The sequence below is a fragment of the Eupeodes corollae genome, chromosome 1, assembly GCF_945859685.1.
Source record: "Eupeodes corollae chromosome 1, idEupCoro1.1, whole genome shotgun sequence".
Classification (NCBI taxonomy): Eukaryota; Metazoa; Arthropoda; class Insecta; order Diptera; family Syrphidae; genus Eupeodes; species Eupeodes corollae.
The window spans coordinates 261,728,731-261,747,872 of record NC_079147.1 but is presented as its reverse complement, the minus strand read 5'-3'; the positions used below and the strand labels follow the sequence as shown (position 1 = coordinate 261,747,872).

General features: G+C 33.1%; 1 protein-coding gene across 1 annotated transcript in view; it reads right to left on the bottom strand.

Annotated features, from left to right (window-relative positions):
• LOC129940701 (mucin-2) overlaps nt 1-19,142 on the bottom strand; it is a 387,216-nt gene that overhangs the window by 314,059 nt on the left and 54,015 nt on the right. The window contains exons 2-3 of the mRNA XM_056049126.1: nt 12,270-15,022; nt 1,879-5,465 (exon numbers count right to left, since the gene is read on the bottom strand). Of these exons, the coding sequence (XP_055905101.1) occupies nt 1,879-5,465; nt 12,270-14,902 (6,220 nt within the window). The 5' untranslated portion in view covers nt 14,903-15,022. The remainder of the gene's footprint in view (nt 1-1,878; nt 5,466-12,269; nt 15,023-19,142) is intronic.

The window sequence follows — 19,142 nt, the reverse complement described above, 5'->3', positions numbered from 1 at the left end:
TTATCTTCTAAAAAAAAATTTGTTTTAAACATTTATCAAAATAAAAACATTCAGTTTTCTTTATTAAAAATACGAACATGCAGGAAAAACTAAGCACGCATTTTTTTAAACTGATGTTCGATTTGAAAATTTCGAGAATAGATCAAGGTATTGACTTTAAAATTCTTTCCTTCTGTACAAAATTTATTTTTTAACGTAAAATAATTTTCTGAGAAAACCCATTCGAATTTTTTTTATTAAAATAAATTTTTTTTAAAAAAATTGATAAAAAACAGTTTTCAACTAAGATCATTTTTTAGGAAGATAAAATTGAAACGTTTCTTTTTACAAAACCAACAAAAACTGATAAGAAAGATTTTCGACTCAAATTTATGAGAACAAAAGAAATATATTAAATCAAGCTTTTTTATCTTACACAGAATTATTATATTAATAATTTGTTAAAATTTAAGAAATTAATTTCGACGGATGAACACGAACGGCAAGTTACAAGCCTTTTCTTGTATGCCATTTTTCGAAATTTTAAAATCAAAAAGCAGCTTATATTTTCTACCTTCTCAAAATATAATAAAAACGTGAGAAATAAAATATTGCTATTTAAAAAACCTGCAACACAAAGCTTCGTTTAAGGAATCTTAAACTAGAATAAAATAAAAAATTACTAAAAAGTATCATTTAATTAATTTCCCAAGGTTATCCAACAAGAGCAACTTAATTCTCCATCCCCATGCAAATTTAAATTTAGAAAACTTTTGTCATAATAAACAACTTCTTAAAATCAATAAAAAATAGCTCAAAAGGGAAACTAGATTAAACAATTGTTTTAGGTTCAAGAGTCTATTTTTTGTTTCCAATTTCAATTCAGATTCGAGAGCAAATTTCGTAATTCACAAATTTTGTAAATTCTGCAAACCAAACGAAAATGGAGCGTATTTTTAATTATTTTTTGTTTCACTCTTGTTAACCATGTTTGTTGAATATTCTCTTAGCCAAATGATGATGATTACCATTGTATACAAAAAAATTATAAAAAAAACTCGGAAAAACGTTAATTTTTTCAATATAAAAATAAACAAAATAAGAAATTTGTTTGTTCATATGATTCGAAAACTATTTATTTAGAAAATCAGTTTTATTAAAATCAACATCTTTTTGGGTGCCCTTGATCTATAAAACCTTAATCGGCAACTCTCAATGCATCCTTAAACTTATATATGAACAAAAAACAGAATATGGATTCATTCTTTTCTTCCAAAACCTTGTTTTCTCTGAAGTTGAAACAATTTAAAAATTATGAAAACTATTACCATTGCTTCTAACCATCTAAATTCACTTTCTGTAAACGATGATATTTGATATAACAGTTTTTTTATGTTCTAAGCAGAGTCTTGTTAAGACTGGCCCCCCAAAATAATATTTTAACATCAAAAGTCACATAAGCGGTTTTCATTTGACTCTTACTTGTATTCTGCCCCAACTACAAAAATAAGTTTCTAATTTATGAAATATCATGTAACATTTGGTCAGCAACTTTTTCGTCATACCCAGAAAAGAAAAATCAAATTAAGATAAACCTAAACAACCTAAACACTATTTTATATCCGTTTAAAAATGTGGGAAAAGCTGTTATAATACAATAATTGACTAAGTCAAAGGAGAGTAACAAGACAAAAGTTCTGCTCCAGCAAATTCACTGTCGGATTCAAATCAACGTCTATTTAGGAAGGGGGGACAACAACATCAACCTCTTCATAAACACTGACCCGCATTTCCATTTCTACTTTTCTTCTTCTGTTTTAACAACATTTGAATAAACATTTTCACAATAATTTTTTTACATTGTTTTTTAAAAACTTTTTATTGTAATAAATCACTCACCTTGATTGTCCTCGTAGTGGGTTAATAAACCTTTCTCTTCGTTGACATCACCTGGACATCCAGAAGTTGTTGACGATGATGATGATGACAGAGATGATGATGATGTTGAATTTACTAATGATGCTGGTGAAGTTGTTGTTGTTCTTTTCGGTGTTAATGTTGATTCCAATGATAATGCTGATGATGGTCCTGTTGACGTTGATGACTTTGACGCCTCTGGACCAGCTTGACTTTCACTAGTAGTCGTCATCGCAGTCGTATTCTTTGTAGTGGTTTTCACTTTTGATTGAAATTCGTTCGAAGATTTTGCATGTCCGTCAGGATTGTGTTCAACACCTAAGATTATACGTTCCATTGGTTTTGGTTTAGTTGATGGAGTTGTCATTGACATAGTAGCAGCAGCGGTACCGGCGGAGGCGGAATTGACGGTGTTGACAGATGTAGATGCAGCTGCAACTGCAACTGAAGTCGAAGCTGTGGGCATTGTTGTCTTACATTCTAATCCATTTGGTTCAGTACGCACTTCAGTTGGAGTAGAAGTTGAAGTTGGAGTTGGTGGTGATGAAGTCTTGATTGGAGTCTTCTTCATGACATCAATTATTTTAGCAGTACACTCACGAGGTTTTGCTTCAATTTTATGTGAAGTCTTTGACTCGGTTTCAGTTTTGGTTTTCTTTTGGTCCTTAGGTGCAACGGAGTCGATTTTTTTAGTTTCAGGTTTTGAGGTTTCAACTTGATCCCGATCTTTGATAGGAGTTGAAGTCGATTTTCTAGGTTTTACTTCAGGTTGAGTTTTTGGTGCTGTAAGTTCTTGATCTATAACAATCTCATCAATTTGTTTAGAACCAAACTTGGATTGATCCTTTTTGGTCATTTTTGGTTCTGATGTATTTTTAATAGGTGTAGAACTGGCAATAGGCAATTCTTTCTTAAGTTCAATTTTAGACGAAACTTCAACTTCAGATATATTCTCAACTTGAATATCATTTACAGACATTTGTTTTTTATCCTCGGGGAGTTCTTTGGAAATTAAAGACTCTTTTGGAACTGCAGGTTTTGAAATAGGCTCTAGTTCGTTGGTTTCAGAACTAGATTTCAGATTATTACTTCTCTTTGAAGACAAGTCTTCTTCGATCTTCTTTGCAACGTTTTCAAAAGTCTCATCGCATTTAGAATCCTCCACTTTAGAATTTTCTTGTTTTTGTTTACCTTCTGAAGATGCGATTTGTATTGGTTCACTTTTCTTCGAAGATTTCTCAGCTGAATCATTATTTTTCGAAACATCTTCTCCAGTATCAGTCAACATTGAAACTGTTTTATTTGTTTTATCATCTTCTTTTGGTGGATCGCAGTGAATAATATTCTTTCGTAGAACATACAATGGAGCTGGATCAGGATTATTGAAGATCTCTTCAAAGTCTTTAACTTCACTTGTTGATGATTCAGTTTTTGTTTGAATTTCTTCAATGAAAACATTTTCAGTTTCTATTGGTTTCACTTCATTCGATTCTGGAGCATCTTCAACAGATGACTCAGATGAAGAATGATTTTCTTTCAATAACTGATTTTCTGAAATTAGTTTTTCAACTTCTTTTGGCTTTTCAGATTTTTGTATTTCAGTAACTTGCATAACGTCATCATCGTTATTAGTTATTTTGTTAGCTTTTTGTTCTGCTTTAAGAGTCTCTGGTAAGCTTTCAGTAGCTGTTTCCAAAGACACATTCGGTATTTGAGCTTTCAACTTACATTTTTCGAAAGTTACTGTGTTATCTTCTTCTGGTACTCCTGCTTCTGTCGATCCAACAGATTCAGAAACCTTTGAAATCAATTCCACTTCTCTTGTCTCAAGAGTCTTAGATGATTTTTCATTGAGCTTACATTTTTCAAACACAACTTCGTTCTCAATTTCCTTGAGAGTTTCGATCAATTTCTCATCTTCAGTTTTAGCTTCAGCTGTTTCAGTTTTCTTTTGAATATTTTCAACCATCAAATCTTCTTTTGCTGGTTGAAGAATTGCTTCAACTTTCTCTTCAGGAACTTCAGCTTTTTCTTGTTTCTCTTCTGTAACTTTTTTGTCGAATTTCTCATTACTTTCATCAGCAGCTTTTAACGTATTCTTATTCTCAGAACTAACTCCTTCTTTTTTCAAATCCTGGACCAAATCAATTTCACGAAAACCTTCTTGTTTCTCATGTTTACATTCGATAACTTCAATTTTATTGGAAGTTTCTTTCGTTTGACTTCCACTTTCTGATAAACTCAAAATACCAGTTAAAATACTTTGCCTATCATCGGAACTACCTTCATCATCTTCACCTTCACCACCACCCTTACCAACTTCCATAAGCCTTGTCTCAGTTGAAACTCTAACAGTTATTCCGTCTTTATTTGGACTGTTTGACGTTGAAGATTCCTTTATCGAAGCCTTGACAGCAGCTTGTTCGGAGTGACACTCAACCGATTGATGAACATGTTCCTTGTCATCTCTTCGTTCAATGGTTTGTGTACTGGATACCTTATCACTCTTGAAAGTCTCCTCCATCGAAGCAACTGTACTTAATGGTTCCATGATTGAACTATGGCTGAAATCATCTGGAAAATTAGCTTCTTCGAACATCTTTACACATCTGCTGCTGCTAGTGCTAGAAGATTGCTCACTTCTTTCACTCTTATTAACAACGCTTATTTCGGGAGTATCTGAATCATAGCCATCGATCTCCTCATAACTCTCCACTGTTTTACTTGATTTGACAGTTCTAAAGGTTCTAACGGTTTTTGTAATGGTTCGAGCCACTATCAGTTGGCTGTCATAATTATCATTCATATCGGTTTTATTTTCTTCCGGCGGCGGCGGCGATAACGACGGAGATGCTTCGGATACACCTTTGCTTACGGAACTATCACGAGTACTAATTCCGTTATCAGAGCAATTAGTTGTGTCTACCTGTTGTGGGTGGATTTGGGTTTTTTGTGCGATAAGAGTGTTGGCGTTTGTTTCAATGACATTTGTGTCAGTGCTGTCGTTGCCTTCGTTTGTATCGCTTTTGCTAGTTTCGCATTCTTTCGCTTGTGCTGGAACACTTGTTGTTGTATCTTCTGAAACTGGTGGTGTGGTTGTTGCTGTTTTTGTTGCTGTCAACGAATCAATATCGTTTATCTTATCACCTGCATTTTCACTGTCAGTGTTTTTCGTTGTTTCTTTGATGACAGAGTCAATAGCAGCAGCAGGAGCAGCAGCAGCAGGGGGTGGTGCTTCAGTTGTTTGATTTTCATTTCTCTTGTTTTGGCTGATAGTAGAAGCGGCTTTAACAGCGCTGCCGGTGCTGCTGCTGGTGGTAGTGGTATCAATTTCGTTAGGCAATGTGAGGGTAGAATCGGGAGAGACAGTGGAAATAGACTTCGGATTGTTATCATCGTTATTTTTTGTGGCATTTATTGCTTCAGCTTTAATGAAATTAGCTGTTATCTCAGCTATAGATGGGGGTTTCTTTTGTTTGTTTGAGTTCTCATTATACTGGTGGTAGTGGTTCGGTTGTTGTTGTTGCTGGTGTTGGTTTTGTATGACATCGTTAACAATTACAATGGGCCTGAAATTGGAAGAAATATAAAAGACACTTGTTTAAAGAAATCTTATTCTGTTGAATAAATAAAGTTTTTTTTTCGTGATACTTAAATAAGCATTTTAGAGACTTTAATTGGTTTGAAAATTAATTTTTAGTCAAGCTTAAATAATATTCTTATATTATTTCTATTTATCATCATAACAACGAGTTTACTAGTAGAATTAAATTTAATAGAATTTTGTTCTGATATTTAAGGTTAATACGTGGTATGTAGATATAAAAAATCTTCAAAATCCAATGAAAATATGTAAATTAATCACATTTCAATTAATTTTATATTTCTACAAAAGCTTCAATCAAGCCTTTGAAATCAAAAACCAAAAATTAAACTGATTTTTGCATGAATAATCAAAAGTCAAACAAAATAAAAAACAATAAAATAATCGAATCTGAAAACAATTTCAATTAACACACTTTTTGGTCTCTTTTTGTATAACAATTTAAGAACTAACTGTAACGAAAACATATGGCAGTTGATTTTATTTTTTTGGCTGACGCATGCTTAAAAGTTTTTCTCATATATAAATGTTACCTTTGAAATATGTATTAAACACTCTGAAACACTTGATTGAACTCCACATGATAAATGTTTGAATTAAAAAAAAGAGGTTGATATGCGACCCACACTGATAACTTCCCATCCCGTCTGTCGATTTGTCTTTCTTAAAAGTTTATAAGTTTTCGTTTTGGGTTAAAAAAGTAGTCGATTGGATTACCCTTAAACATTTTTAAATAACCAACAATATTTTTCATATAAAGAAATAGTTTAGTTTGAAAATCCAGTTTTGTTAAACAAATTTTTAATGCAAAACAAATGTTTACCAATTTTAGTAGCACTTGTTAAATTTTTACAAATTTGAGAGATATAAGAACCAAACATCAATTTTGACCAAATTTGTTTAGTTTTATTTTTTTATGAAAAAAACGGACTATTGGATTTTTATAAACAAAAAAACTACTGAATATCGAAAACAATATTTTATGTGATATAAAAAAAGTTTGAAGACAATGTTTTTAATTTTTTGAAAAGCTATTTGAGTCGAAAGTAAGTTTTTACCAAGTTTTAGTATTGTTTTTTTTTTTAGTTTTTAATCTTTGTAAAAAAAACTGTCAAATAGATTTTTCTCAAAATTTTACTGAATTTTTTTAACAATATTTTTTGAAAGATAAAGTAATTTGAAGCCAATATCTCAAAGTTTTGAAAAGATAAATAAGTCGAAATTCAATTTTTACCAACTTTGAGAAATGTTGTTTTTATTTTTTATACAAAAAAACTGTCAATTAAATTTTGCTCAAAATTTTACCAGATGTTAAAAAAGTTATTTTTCGTTGCACAAAATAGGTTTGGAGATAAAATCATTTTGTATTTGAAAATTGTTCAAAAAATATACATCACTTTACAATATATTATATAAAATTCAATTCAAGTCTCTAGCGTTTTTGGTTTGTAAGATATTTAGGGTTAACCAAAATGTTCACCTTGATTTTAAACTGCTATTGTAAAAAAAACCCACGCAATTTCCTAACTCATTATCTGTATAACAAAATTTATTTGAAGTCGATATCTCTACTGGTTCTTGAGCTATGGACGACGAAAAAAACGTCAAGAACGTACAAACATACGTACATACTCACGCACAGATATCTTTATAAAAGTCTTTAATTTCGACTCTAGGGACCTTAAAACGTCGAGAAATGTCAAAATTTTCAATTCGACAAATCGAAACTATTACAATAACTCCCTATGGGAAGTTAGTAAGCCAAATCTAATATGTGAGCTTCAACACAAGTTTTTGAAAAATTAAAAATATGAACTTGTCATATTTTTCTAATCGGTCCCATTTTTTATATATTTATCTCAAGTTTTCTTTGGAATCCGGGCACACAATTTTTATAAAATCTTCCGTCAGTATGATACCTTTATTTCTCAGAGTATTTCGGGATCCAACAGAGATATTTATTTCAAACATTTTATTCTTAGAAAAAATAGGAAATTTGGTTTTCTTAAATATCTTAGGATCAAATAAGAATTGATTCTTTACTCTGCCAATCACTAGGATCAGGCCATACATTTTTCGACAGCTACATAAAGAGCAAAAATAGACATTTTTAAGGATTAGAGACTCTCAGGACTAGAAATAGCAAGGAGACTTAACAGAAGCAAGAAAGTTGTAAGCAATTATATTGTTGATCTACAAAAATATAAATCCAAAAAATAAAAACGCCACATGGTAGAATCAACAACATCAAGAGAAAAGTGGTTAATTCTACGGTTTGCCTCAAATTCCACTCTAGCACCGACTTAAATAAGGCCCAAAAGCGGATCATTTGCCAGCATTACAACGGTTTAAAGGATTACACCAAAAACTGATACCATCCAGAAAAGAAAACTGTTCCTAGTATAGTTGGATGGATGATTTGTTCAAGACAGCATGTTGCCTTATTGGAAACGCGATGCCTCCTCGGATGAAAAAAAGCTCAGCCTTGTCGGTTTCGATGGTTACTACTTTTAGTTAAATGATCTGAGAAAAAATAAATAAATAAATAAATAAAGCGATGGAGGCGACCTACAGTTTAGAGCCGAATTCGAACGGCTAATTTGAGAATGCACTTTTCATGACAAGAATTATTCTTGGAGAATTTATCAATTCCTCGCAAGAGACAGTACCCTTAAAAAAAACGTTACATGACATAGGAAAGGATTGAACCCAAGAACTCTTCCATTTCAGTCCTACGCACTAAACATGACGACATGGGGACTACACCTTAAAAAGTTAAGTTTTTGAAATTCACAGGAATAATATTGAGTTAATTTCTTTTGGAAGAGCTAGTATTTTTGAAAACAATTATAATTTCGCTTTGAAAAGGTTTTTAAAGTTTATTTTTTATTATTTATTTTCTTAAAGAAAATTCTTTGTTTTTTTTGTTGTTGACATTTTTCGACGTTTCACAGTTCCTAGAGTCGAAATAAAAGATTTTTAGAGAGATGTCTATGCGTGTTTGTGTACTTCCGTACGTTCGCGACGTCGTTTTTTCTGACGTCCATAGTTCAAGAACCAAAACAGATTCGACTTTAAATAAATTTTGTTATACAGATAATAATGTAGAAAGATGCAGAAAGGACTCTCAAAAAAAATGAGTGGTTGGTTTTCTTATCATAGGAATTTAAAAAAACGTGAAAATTTTGGTTAACCTTAAATATCTAACGAACCAATAACGCTATCAACTTGAATTGAATTGTTTCTATTATATATTGTACCGTTATACCAAACAAATATTTTTTTTGGAAAAAAATCCAATTTAAGGTTTTTTATAAAAGTCAAAAAACTGAAAAAAAAATTATCACCTCGAAAATTTACGAACAAAAAATGATTTTATCTTCAGAACAATTTTGTTTATCGAAAAATAATGTTTTTGAGATTTGGAAAAATGTTGAGAAAAATCGAATTGACAGTTTTTTTTTATAAAAAATAAACAACTAAACAAAATCAAAGAAGTTGGTAAAAATTGGTTTTCGAGTCAAATACCTTTTCAAAAATTTGAGGTTATGGCTTCTAAATAATTGTATCTTATAGGAAATATTTTTGACAACATTTGGAAACATTTTTAGAAAAATCGAATTCAAAGTTTTCTTACAAGAAAATAAAAACCTAAACAAACGTTTATAAAACTTGGTAAAAATTTACTTTTGCCTCAAATATCTTTTCAAATTAAAAATATTGGTTTTAAACTTATTTTATCTCACAGAAAATATTATTTTTGACATTCAGTAAATTTTTTTAAACCCAACAGTTCGTTTTTTCATAAACAAATTAAATCTAATAAAAATAGGACGCAAAATTTGTAAAAAGTGATGTTCGATTCTCGTGAATAATAGAAAACATTAACTTCAAATTATGTTCATTCATCCAATTTTCCTTCAAGAAAAAAAAATCTTTCAAGAAATGCTACTAAAATTGGTAAAAATTGGTTTTCGACTAAAAATTACGTTAACAAAAATAGATTTCGAAATCAAACTTTTTCATTATATGCAAAGTAATGTTGGTAATATTGAAATTTTGTAGAATAATTCAATTGACAACTTTTTTAACAAAACACGAAAACCTACGAATTTTTAAGCTAGACATATCGACAACGGGATGGGAAGTTATCAGTGTGGGTCGAATCCCAGTGTCTTTTTATTTAAAAAAAACTGTTGTTGCTTTTTTAAATATGGCAATACTCAGTTCTATTTTTTCCTTGCAGTTACTTAAATTAAGCCTTCGAATATATCCTTGAATTTAATTGTTTTGAATATTTATTAATAACAATTTTTGAGAAAATATTTGCTTTGCCAAAACACTAGTCTAAAATTACTACGCCCTTTCAGGTTTTTGAGTTATTAACTTACTTTTAAATTCGATAAAACACGTACATAATTATTGTATAAGTCTTTTTAAGGTTATCTAAATTAATTTAATTAATTTTGTTTAAAACAAAATCCGTGATGGTTTTACGATTCCATCAATATTCTGTTGAAACATTTATAGTATTTCAAAAAGTTTTCGAAAAATCTTCACAAGTTCTTAGATTTAACCTATTTCACGTAGCTCTTAAAGAAACAGTTAACTATTTGTGCTAAACCGATTTTAAAAAGGAAAAAACTTAAGGTCTTAAAAGTTTTTTTGTAAAGAATCTGTCCTACAACATCAAGTTTTTGGAATATATTGCAAAAATATACATAATTTGACTAAATTTTAAGGGCCGATGTTGAATGTGAACCACACCTTAACGTTCAGTTTTTCTCTGCATTTCATTTTACATTTCTCAATTTTAGACTTATTCGATTTTAAGCTGGAAAAGTAAACAATGGAGCATAGCGATAAAATTATTCACGCTTATTATGAAAATGGTCGTTCAATCAAATTAATCGTCCAAATGTTTTTACAATCGAAAAAATCGGAATTGTGAAAACACCAGTGCATGTTGGTACAGCTCGTACTGCAGAAAATGTTGCTGAATAGCGTCAACCTCATCTCGTCTTCGTGTCTAACAATTACACGTCTCACGCTCGTCGTTGAGGATGATTATGCATAAAGACTTGCATTTACACGCTTAAAAGTTGCAATTGACTCAAGAACTAAAGCTTCTTGAACATTTCAAGCGTTTTCAATGATCATAATGGTGGCAGGAAATGGCAACAGTGGATAATCGATTTTCAAAAGAAAATCATTTTCAGTAATAACGCACATTTTCATCATTTCGACAATAAGCAGACTTGCCGCATTTGAGCGAATGATAATCCAATAGTGATTGTCGAAAAACCAATGCGTGAACCAAAGAGTGACTGTTCGATGCGGTTTATATGGGCTGGTGGTATCATCGGCTGTATTTTTGGTGTTCGATATCGTGAGATGCTTACGATCTTTTTATGGGCCGAATTGGAAGATATGGATGTGGACTATGTGGGGTTTCAACAGGAAGGTGCCAATGCCCGTGTTATCGCTCGTGGTGGCGATGTCAATTTACCGACAAGTTCATGTGATTTCACACCATTGGAGTTCTTTCTTTGAGGTTTTCTAAACGTAAATGTGTACGTTGATAAGTCAGCAATAATTCAAAACCTTAAGGATGAGATAATTCGGCACATTTACAGCCTCATTGAACATTTTTACCATCGGATGGGGGTGTGAGACTAGGTTCTAGTCTAGTCATTTCGCATATTTTTTTGTATACATAATTGAACCATACCAAAACTTTATTAATAAAAAAATGCCATTCATTATTTAAATAATTTGAGTTTTATTAAAAATCAACACCAGTCCCTTAAAATTTATTCACCCTTTATGAAAGTAATGTTAAAAACGGGTATGTTGTATTGTAACTTAGCCTTAAAAAACCCGTTTTTGTTTGTCTTAAGTATTTTAAACGAGCATATTTTTAAAAAACTGAAACATCCGATGGTGATACTCAAATTCAAAACAACTTAATCCCTTAAAGAGTATTGTTTTGTAAAACGTAATTTTGTGCGCCAGTGAAATCGGTTCATGCTCACATTTTCCTTCCAATAGTTCTTTAACCACTTTTATAACGACCGCACCGCAATAATAGTTTAAGCAATAGTTATATTCCAGTAGCTTCCAAAGTTATTAATGACGCCAAGTTGTCAAAAATTCAGTATGATTTGGAATTTAATAATGCATCGTTGAAAGTCGTGAAGACAGTTGTTGGTGTTGGGCGGGAGTACACACTTTTGCACCTTGAGAAGTAACCAATTACATTCAAACTGGAATAAATTATGCAATGAAGTTCGCATTTGAAGTAGACCTATTTTTAGTTTAATAACAAAACATGTTAACATAAAATATATTTAGCTGGTATATTTAAAGACTTTAAGGAAACAGATACAAATCGGCAGACTACTTTTTAAGAAAACCGTCCCAATCAAGTGATGTAGAGTGTTTAAATATTTATATGAATTTAATTGAACTTTGGATACAGTAAACTGTCAAATGCAATTAACTCTCTCTGATGGAATAGAAACAAGTTCAATTCAATTTAATTGTCTGTTTGTATAGAATTTAATTAATTAATCGATAAATTCAGATAACGGTGATAATTGCATTTGGTTTATTTTTTATAAAACATCAAATAAACTGCATAAAGTTCGTTTGAAAAAAAAATATCTTAAATTGCTTATATTGGCTTTCGAGAGGGATTTATGTTGAAAAACTGTAAATTGCTTATTTAACGTTTATTTTTTCATCAGAATGTTTTTTTAAAACTTACCCATTCGACACCTGAGGCAGTTCCAGTGAAGAGAACTCCTCCTCCACCTCGCCAATAGTCGGCAACATATTTGAATGCCAATACATATTGAAATAAGCCTCCGATGGTCCTGGGCCATTAACCAATTCTGGAGGTCCCAACTTCTCACCATCTTCAATTTCATACTCCTTCTCATCACCACATCCATCTTCTTCTTCATCGTCATCACTGCTGCCACTCGAACTTGACGAATAATATGTGTCCGCCTGGGGCTGTTCGTCAGTGATCTTGATGCACTTTTTTACTATGACCGGGCTTTCCGGGTTCTTAATTAAGTTTTTTGAATCCTCAACTGTTGATGATGATACCGGTGATGGTGGTGTTGATGGTTTGGTAACATTTGGTGGTTGCGAAGGTTCTTCTTTTTTCCTCGGGCTTGATGGACTATTTTTTCGCACCAAATCGAACAAACTTGGCATAGCTGTTTCGTCGTTGCTATTGATATCGGCGAAGGGATTCTTTTCGCGCTCCTTATCCTTCTCCAGCTGACTGCTTTCGTAAGTTTGTATCTTGAATTTGATCTCCCGATTCTGAGGTGGTGAAACTGCCTTGACAGGAGGAGAAGATTGCTTGAATGTTTGCATTGTGGGTGTGGGTGGTGTCACTGGGATCATTGTCGGTTCCACCGTATTCAAAATCAGCTGTGTTGTACTGTTTGGAGGAGTGACTTGGCTTCCAGCTGCATGCAGCTTTGGTATATGCGTCTTGGCCAAGGATTGAACTCTCTCTGGTGGCTTTGGCTTGGGTCCCTTGACTTTGGTGGGAGATCCTACCTCTGATGATGGTGATGATTGATTCAAAACTGGAATCAATGTTCTTTCTGGAGATTTAAGTGAAGATGAATTCTCCTTCTCTTTATAATCTGCAGAATTTGATCGCTGAAGCGTCGGCTTAGCAGGACTATTGGCTTTCAATATGGGCAAATTCGTGGGACGTTGGTCTTTTGGACGATATGAAGTCAGTTTTAGATCAGTTTCCGACTTCTGTTTCTGTATCATTGTTCGTGGTTTGATAAGAATTGTCTCGATCTTAGGTGGAGTCTCCATTTCAATTGATCTCCTTGGTGATAAGACCACGGGAATCTTCGATTTTCCCGCTTTACCATCTTCAGATGCTGTCGATGGCTTCTCCACAGCAAGATTTTCTTGTGAACTTTTGACCTCGGACTGAATGAAACGCTCACATTGCTTCCTCAAATCCGAGGTACTTCTTGAATGTTGATGATTCAATCTTAGTTCGCTCTCGGTTTTTGAACGTTCCATTGATACTTTTGGCGAAGATGAGGATCCAAAGACAGCTGCTATAGCTTTGGGAATTTTCGTCATCAACTTTGAATCTTCTGACTTTGGAGACTCCACAGTTTCCTGAACTTCCAGCTTTACTCCATTGAACTTTCTTGGTGTTGGTAAAATCGAACGTTTCTTTGGCTCGACGACAGGTATTTGTCTGGGTCTCGGCTTGGGAATTGGAGTAGTGTTCTTCTCAACTCCATCTGTAGAATCACTTGGAGGTGGTATCTCAACATTTTCATAAACATTTAATTTCTCAACTTTTACATCAATGTTTTCATAGTTGTTGGCTAGAGGAGGTGGTGGTGCTGGAGTTGGAGTCTTCTTTCCGCCATCATCGGCGTGCTTCGTAACTGGTTCGCCAATTTTAAACTCCTTCTCGAGCATTGTAAACGGTTTCAGCACTTTGGCAAGTTCTGCTTTATTTAAAACCGTATTTCCGTTCATGCTGGCAAAGCTAGACAGATCCGTCTCAGACGAGTAGTTAGATCCTATCGAAAATTTATCGATTACAGTGGATATGGTTGAAATTGTACTAGCGGTGTCATCGCTTTCTGAGCCTGCGGCCCTCAAGTTGTTCTCATCCGAGAACAGATTTATGTAATATTCGGCATCTGGTGGTGGGGTGAATGACTTCTCATCCACATTGGCATTCTTGCCATCTTTCATCTGTCGCCGTTTGACCAACTTTCTTGGCGGCACCGGTGGCGGAGGAGGTGGACTCATTTTTGTACTCCTGGACTCATCTTCTCCACTCCCATCACCCGTTGGCAGTTGACCGTAACCATTCCGAACAATTAGCTTAATGGCAACGTTGTCTTTCAAACATCGCACGCAATCAATACGCGTCATCTCACAAACGGCCTTGCCATCGATGGAAACAATCTCATCTCCTTCCCGAAGATTGCCCCAACTAGCCTCCACCCGCGAAGCAGGACTATCCTTGGCACATGATTGTATAAACAAACGTTGCACCCGCTCGCTGCTTCTTGTTCCTCCCTGGAATTTCAAACCAAATCCCAGACGCTCACCTGGCAATCGATAAACTAGCACAGTTTCGATATCAGAATTATTATTATTGTTATTATTTTCTTTTAATCGATTGTTATCGGTTGCAGCATTTGTATGTATAACAGATGTGGTTTGTGTCAATGATGGTGGCGGTACATCGTTTATCGATAAAACTGTTATAAACGATGAATCTTGAATGGAGTTATTCCGTTTGACTGGTTGGTGGCGCCCCGAGTGGTTTGTGTCTTTGGAAGTCGGATCGTCGACTTCAACCACTGTTATATAGTCATCCATCTTGTTTTTCTTTGTTTTCTCTTTCGGTTTGTGTCAATAACTAAACGAAAGATTATTATGATTGGTTGTTGGCTGTGGTTAAGATGGTGTCTTTGTTGCGGACATTGATGACAGGTGACGCTGCAATAAACAAAAAGAATTTGTTATTATTTATTAAGAAGACAGCAGTTAAATTCAAATGTTTATTTAAAATAATTGATGATTTATATTGGCAAGAAGCACAAAAGCTACAATAGAAGAGAAGGATTAAAATGTCAATTTACAAATAAGTGTAAATTGTTTCACTTTGTACATGTTTTAAGTACTAGAGTTCTGAATTTTAAGTGTAATAAGGTGAAGTTGCTTGCAAATTTTTGAATTTTAAATCACAAAAATCAGCGTGGCTCGTGTCATAATTGTATTGCCATGACAAATAAAATAGAAAAGCAATGTTAACGTTTTAATTTATTATTCTCACAGCGAGATAAACCTGAAAATGGTATTGTAGTGTAGTGCAATAAGAGTTTAGTAAACTGTCAGACTCAATTCAAGCAAAAACGTCATACGTCGGATGTTTTAAAGAAGATAACTTGAATTTGGCGCAAGTAAAATAAAGGGAATAATGAAATATACAATTCTATAGTTAGTTAATAATAATAGTTAATAATTGACAATAAAAATACGGAAAAATAATCGATTAAATAGTTACATCGACTGATTTGGCAGTTTTCACCAACCTGCATTACCTGAAAAGCTCTGTCAATTACAGACTGTCATTGTATATTTTTTATAATTTGTTGTAGAATCGAGGCAAGAGCAGTAGAGATTTTGAGGGAAACCACTTGTATTATATGTTAACAGAAAGAATCACTCCAATAAAATTTAGAAAAAAAAGCATCAAAAGTTGAAGTGTTAATTGTATTTTTTTTAAATTGGTTGCAAGTACATCAAATTGAAGATATTTAATCCTAAAACAAGAAGATTTAACTAGAAGAAGATTTTACCAAATGAAACTGTAGAATATGGCGGTAAAGGTCGTGAATACTTCATGGCTGAAACACAAACACGCTTCAGCTTCGTCTGTTTTGTGATTGCTTGACATTTCTAAAATGTTACTTCTGTAATTAGCAGCTGTTATTTTTTCTCAAAACTTCGTTTTGATTTTTCGTGCAGCAAAAAACATGAATTTTATCGCTGAAATAGCTTACACAGCCTATAATAACCAATGGGAATCCCTCCAAAAGCAAATGTATTTTGTTTTTTACAGCTGTTGAGCTGTCAGACAAAGAAAAAGATTAGCAAATTTGAACTAGAGCTTTCGTTTACAGTCACATTACGTAACACTACGTTCTTTTCCTTACGATTGTCAAACGAAAAGTGAGGTCAAAGCTGCGTTCAATCTCAGACAGATAAGGTATCCGGATACCTTATTGTTAGTGTTTAACGTGTAAAATAACAGCCGATCAAAAACAGCTGAGATGTCAAAAAAGGAATCCAAAGGTATCCAAGAATTTCTAGGGTATGTAAGTATCTGACATAACAGCTGGATCAACACATGGTTGAATTTCAAGAAACTTGAAAATTGATATCAGCTTTCTGTATTAGTTGGTAAACAAAAAGATACAAAATGTTAGTTAAAGTTGAATTTGAGGATGTTCTGTACATAATAGACGATGAGAAAGCTATTAACCTCCGAATCTTAGAAGGTAATTATGATCTATTTTTTTAAACTTCAAAATTGACTTATTTTGTTTTCGGTTTGTAGATGACCAATTTGTTAAGTCTTACCTCAAGTCTAGAGTCCAGCATTCTGAAGTTGAAGAACCTCATCCCGTTATGGAGGTAGAAGAAAATGCAGGTAAATAATATATTAATCTTGTGGAAATAAATCTAACTTTTTTGTTTGTATGTATAAAAGCAGACAGAGGCAGACAGCTTGTGTAGCTAAAGTCGCTGAATCTCTTATTTATTAGATTGTTACGCACCTATCAATTCATCATCGTCCAAAGAATCAGTTGAATTATCCATTAAATGTTTTATCTTACAACAATTTTGACTTCAAAGCTTAAATGTTTTTCTGCTTTTTGTGAACAGCTGAAATTTGTTTTTATTTTTTGACAGCTATCTCAATACAGATCTCCAACTCGTTCAACAAAGTTTCTAAAAATCCACCTATCCAAGATACCCTATCCAACACGAGATTGAACGCAGCCATTGTGAAACGTCAGGCGAAGCTGAAGCGTGTTTGTGTTTCAGCCATTATAGTATTTAATAAATTGTTTTGTAGCGATTTTTTTTAAGATATACGCAAATTGAAAAGGGTTTCACTATTGAAATTAAAATTATAACTGACAGAGGTTTAAATTATACTAACTGCTATCTATCGCGATTTAAGTATCGAATGCTATTTTGTACATTGAAGTGGTAATGTCTTGAAATCTACATATATCAATACAAAGAGTTTGGCTTCCGAAAAATACATACATTCAAACTTTCCGGAGTCGAAGTTTAGCCAAACTTAAATAAAAGCAAATATAATATTTATTGTCTATGTTGAAGAACCGATGCAAAATTTGTACAGCGAGAAATGTCAATTTTGACATTAAAAAGTGCATAAAAATCACATAGCAGATGAATGCCAACTCAATTTAGAGGATTTTTTAATCGACATGAATTTAAAATTTTAAAATTGGTCAACTGTCCATAGTTGAATAAGCTATTCAGTTAGTTTATAAATATAAGACTAATAATTTGTTGAAACCATCTTACAAAGTCTTATAATAAAGAAAACAAGGGAAACAACCGCTGTACTGGATGCGGATGTTCGAGCATCGTCGTCAAGTTAAGACGGAGCTGCAAACCAATGACATGTTCCCATCTACCAGACAACTTCCAAGCTTTCAACGTTAAGAATTTTAAGTTATAATGTTTCAGGGCTTAAAAAAAAATTTGTATATGTATATTTTTTCAATTATATAAATGAATTCGATGTTTTTGTTCTGTTTGAAACTCATGTCTTAGACAACGAAGTTAATAGATTTAAAAATATGTTTACAAACTATAATTTAAAGTTCCTTGTTTGGAAGAGGAAGTTGTGGGGAGCTTTATGGATATCGTAAGGAACTAGGTGGAGTCCAGGTTAAATTTATTATAATCGAAGGCACGTGCATTCTGGAGCTTAAAATCAATGACATAACTCATCATATAACACCAGTTTACCTTAATTGTAGTCACTGGAAGCCAGATAATGATAAAGTACGGGATTTCTTAAACAATTTGGGATCATCAGATTTAATGCTTGTTGGCGATTTCAAGGGAAGGATAGGCCTGTCTCAAAATAGCTTTGCCTTAGGAATGGTACCCCCAATGTTGCACTATAATCGCAAATCAATAGATGAATCAAGTGATGCTAAAGGTGATAAGATTTTAGAGCTATCAGACGCTTTTGACTGTTAAGTTCTGAATGGAAGCTGCGGTGGTGACTCGCTTGGTGAATATACGTTTATAAAAGGTTCAGCGAGTTCAGATATCGATTATTGCTTTTTGTCTGGAAACTGGTTAACACATTTAAGTGATTTTCGAGTAGCGATTAAACCTTTTTCCGATCATACCTATGCCCTTAGAAGTACTGTTTAAGTTTTCTAGCTGTAGAAGAAGAAGCTGATATTACACAACTTGAACTAATTCCAAAATTATTATGGAAGGATAGTCATCGTGCGATTTTAACAACGAAATAGAGCTTTTAAGTGCTGGGGTCTATTGAAAAAATCAAAGCCGAAAAACTAACTGATATAATAAAAACCGCTGCCCCAAAGTTCAACAATCTGGCTTACAGAACCAAAAAAATTAAACAAAAGTCGTTTAATGAAAAATGCAGAAAATAAGAGATATTTCCTTTTCATTTTTACGACTGTTTCGGAAAATGAATAACAGCTTTATTTGCAGATAACAGTTAAAGGCATGCAGCTTATGATCAACAGATTAAGAAGTTATTGTAACAGTTGGAATCTGTCTGTCAAACTGGTTAAATCTAAAATGATCATCTTAAGAATTGGCGGAGGAAGATATTCACGGCTGGAGAAGTGGGCTTCTAACGGACAGGGGTATAAATATCTGGGAGTGTTGATTTCATCGAATTCCAATATGAAAAAACATCTTCAAGCTAAACTAGCAGGTGCTATCTGCTCTGTTTGGGGCAGCTGCATAAATAAGAAGAGTATTTCACATACATAGCAAGTGATATTTCGTGCAACTGCAACAA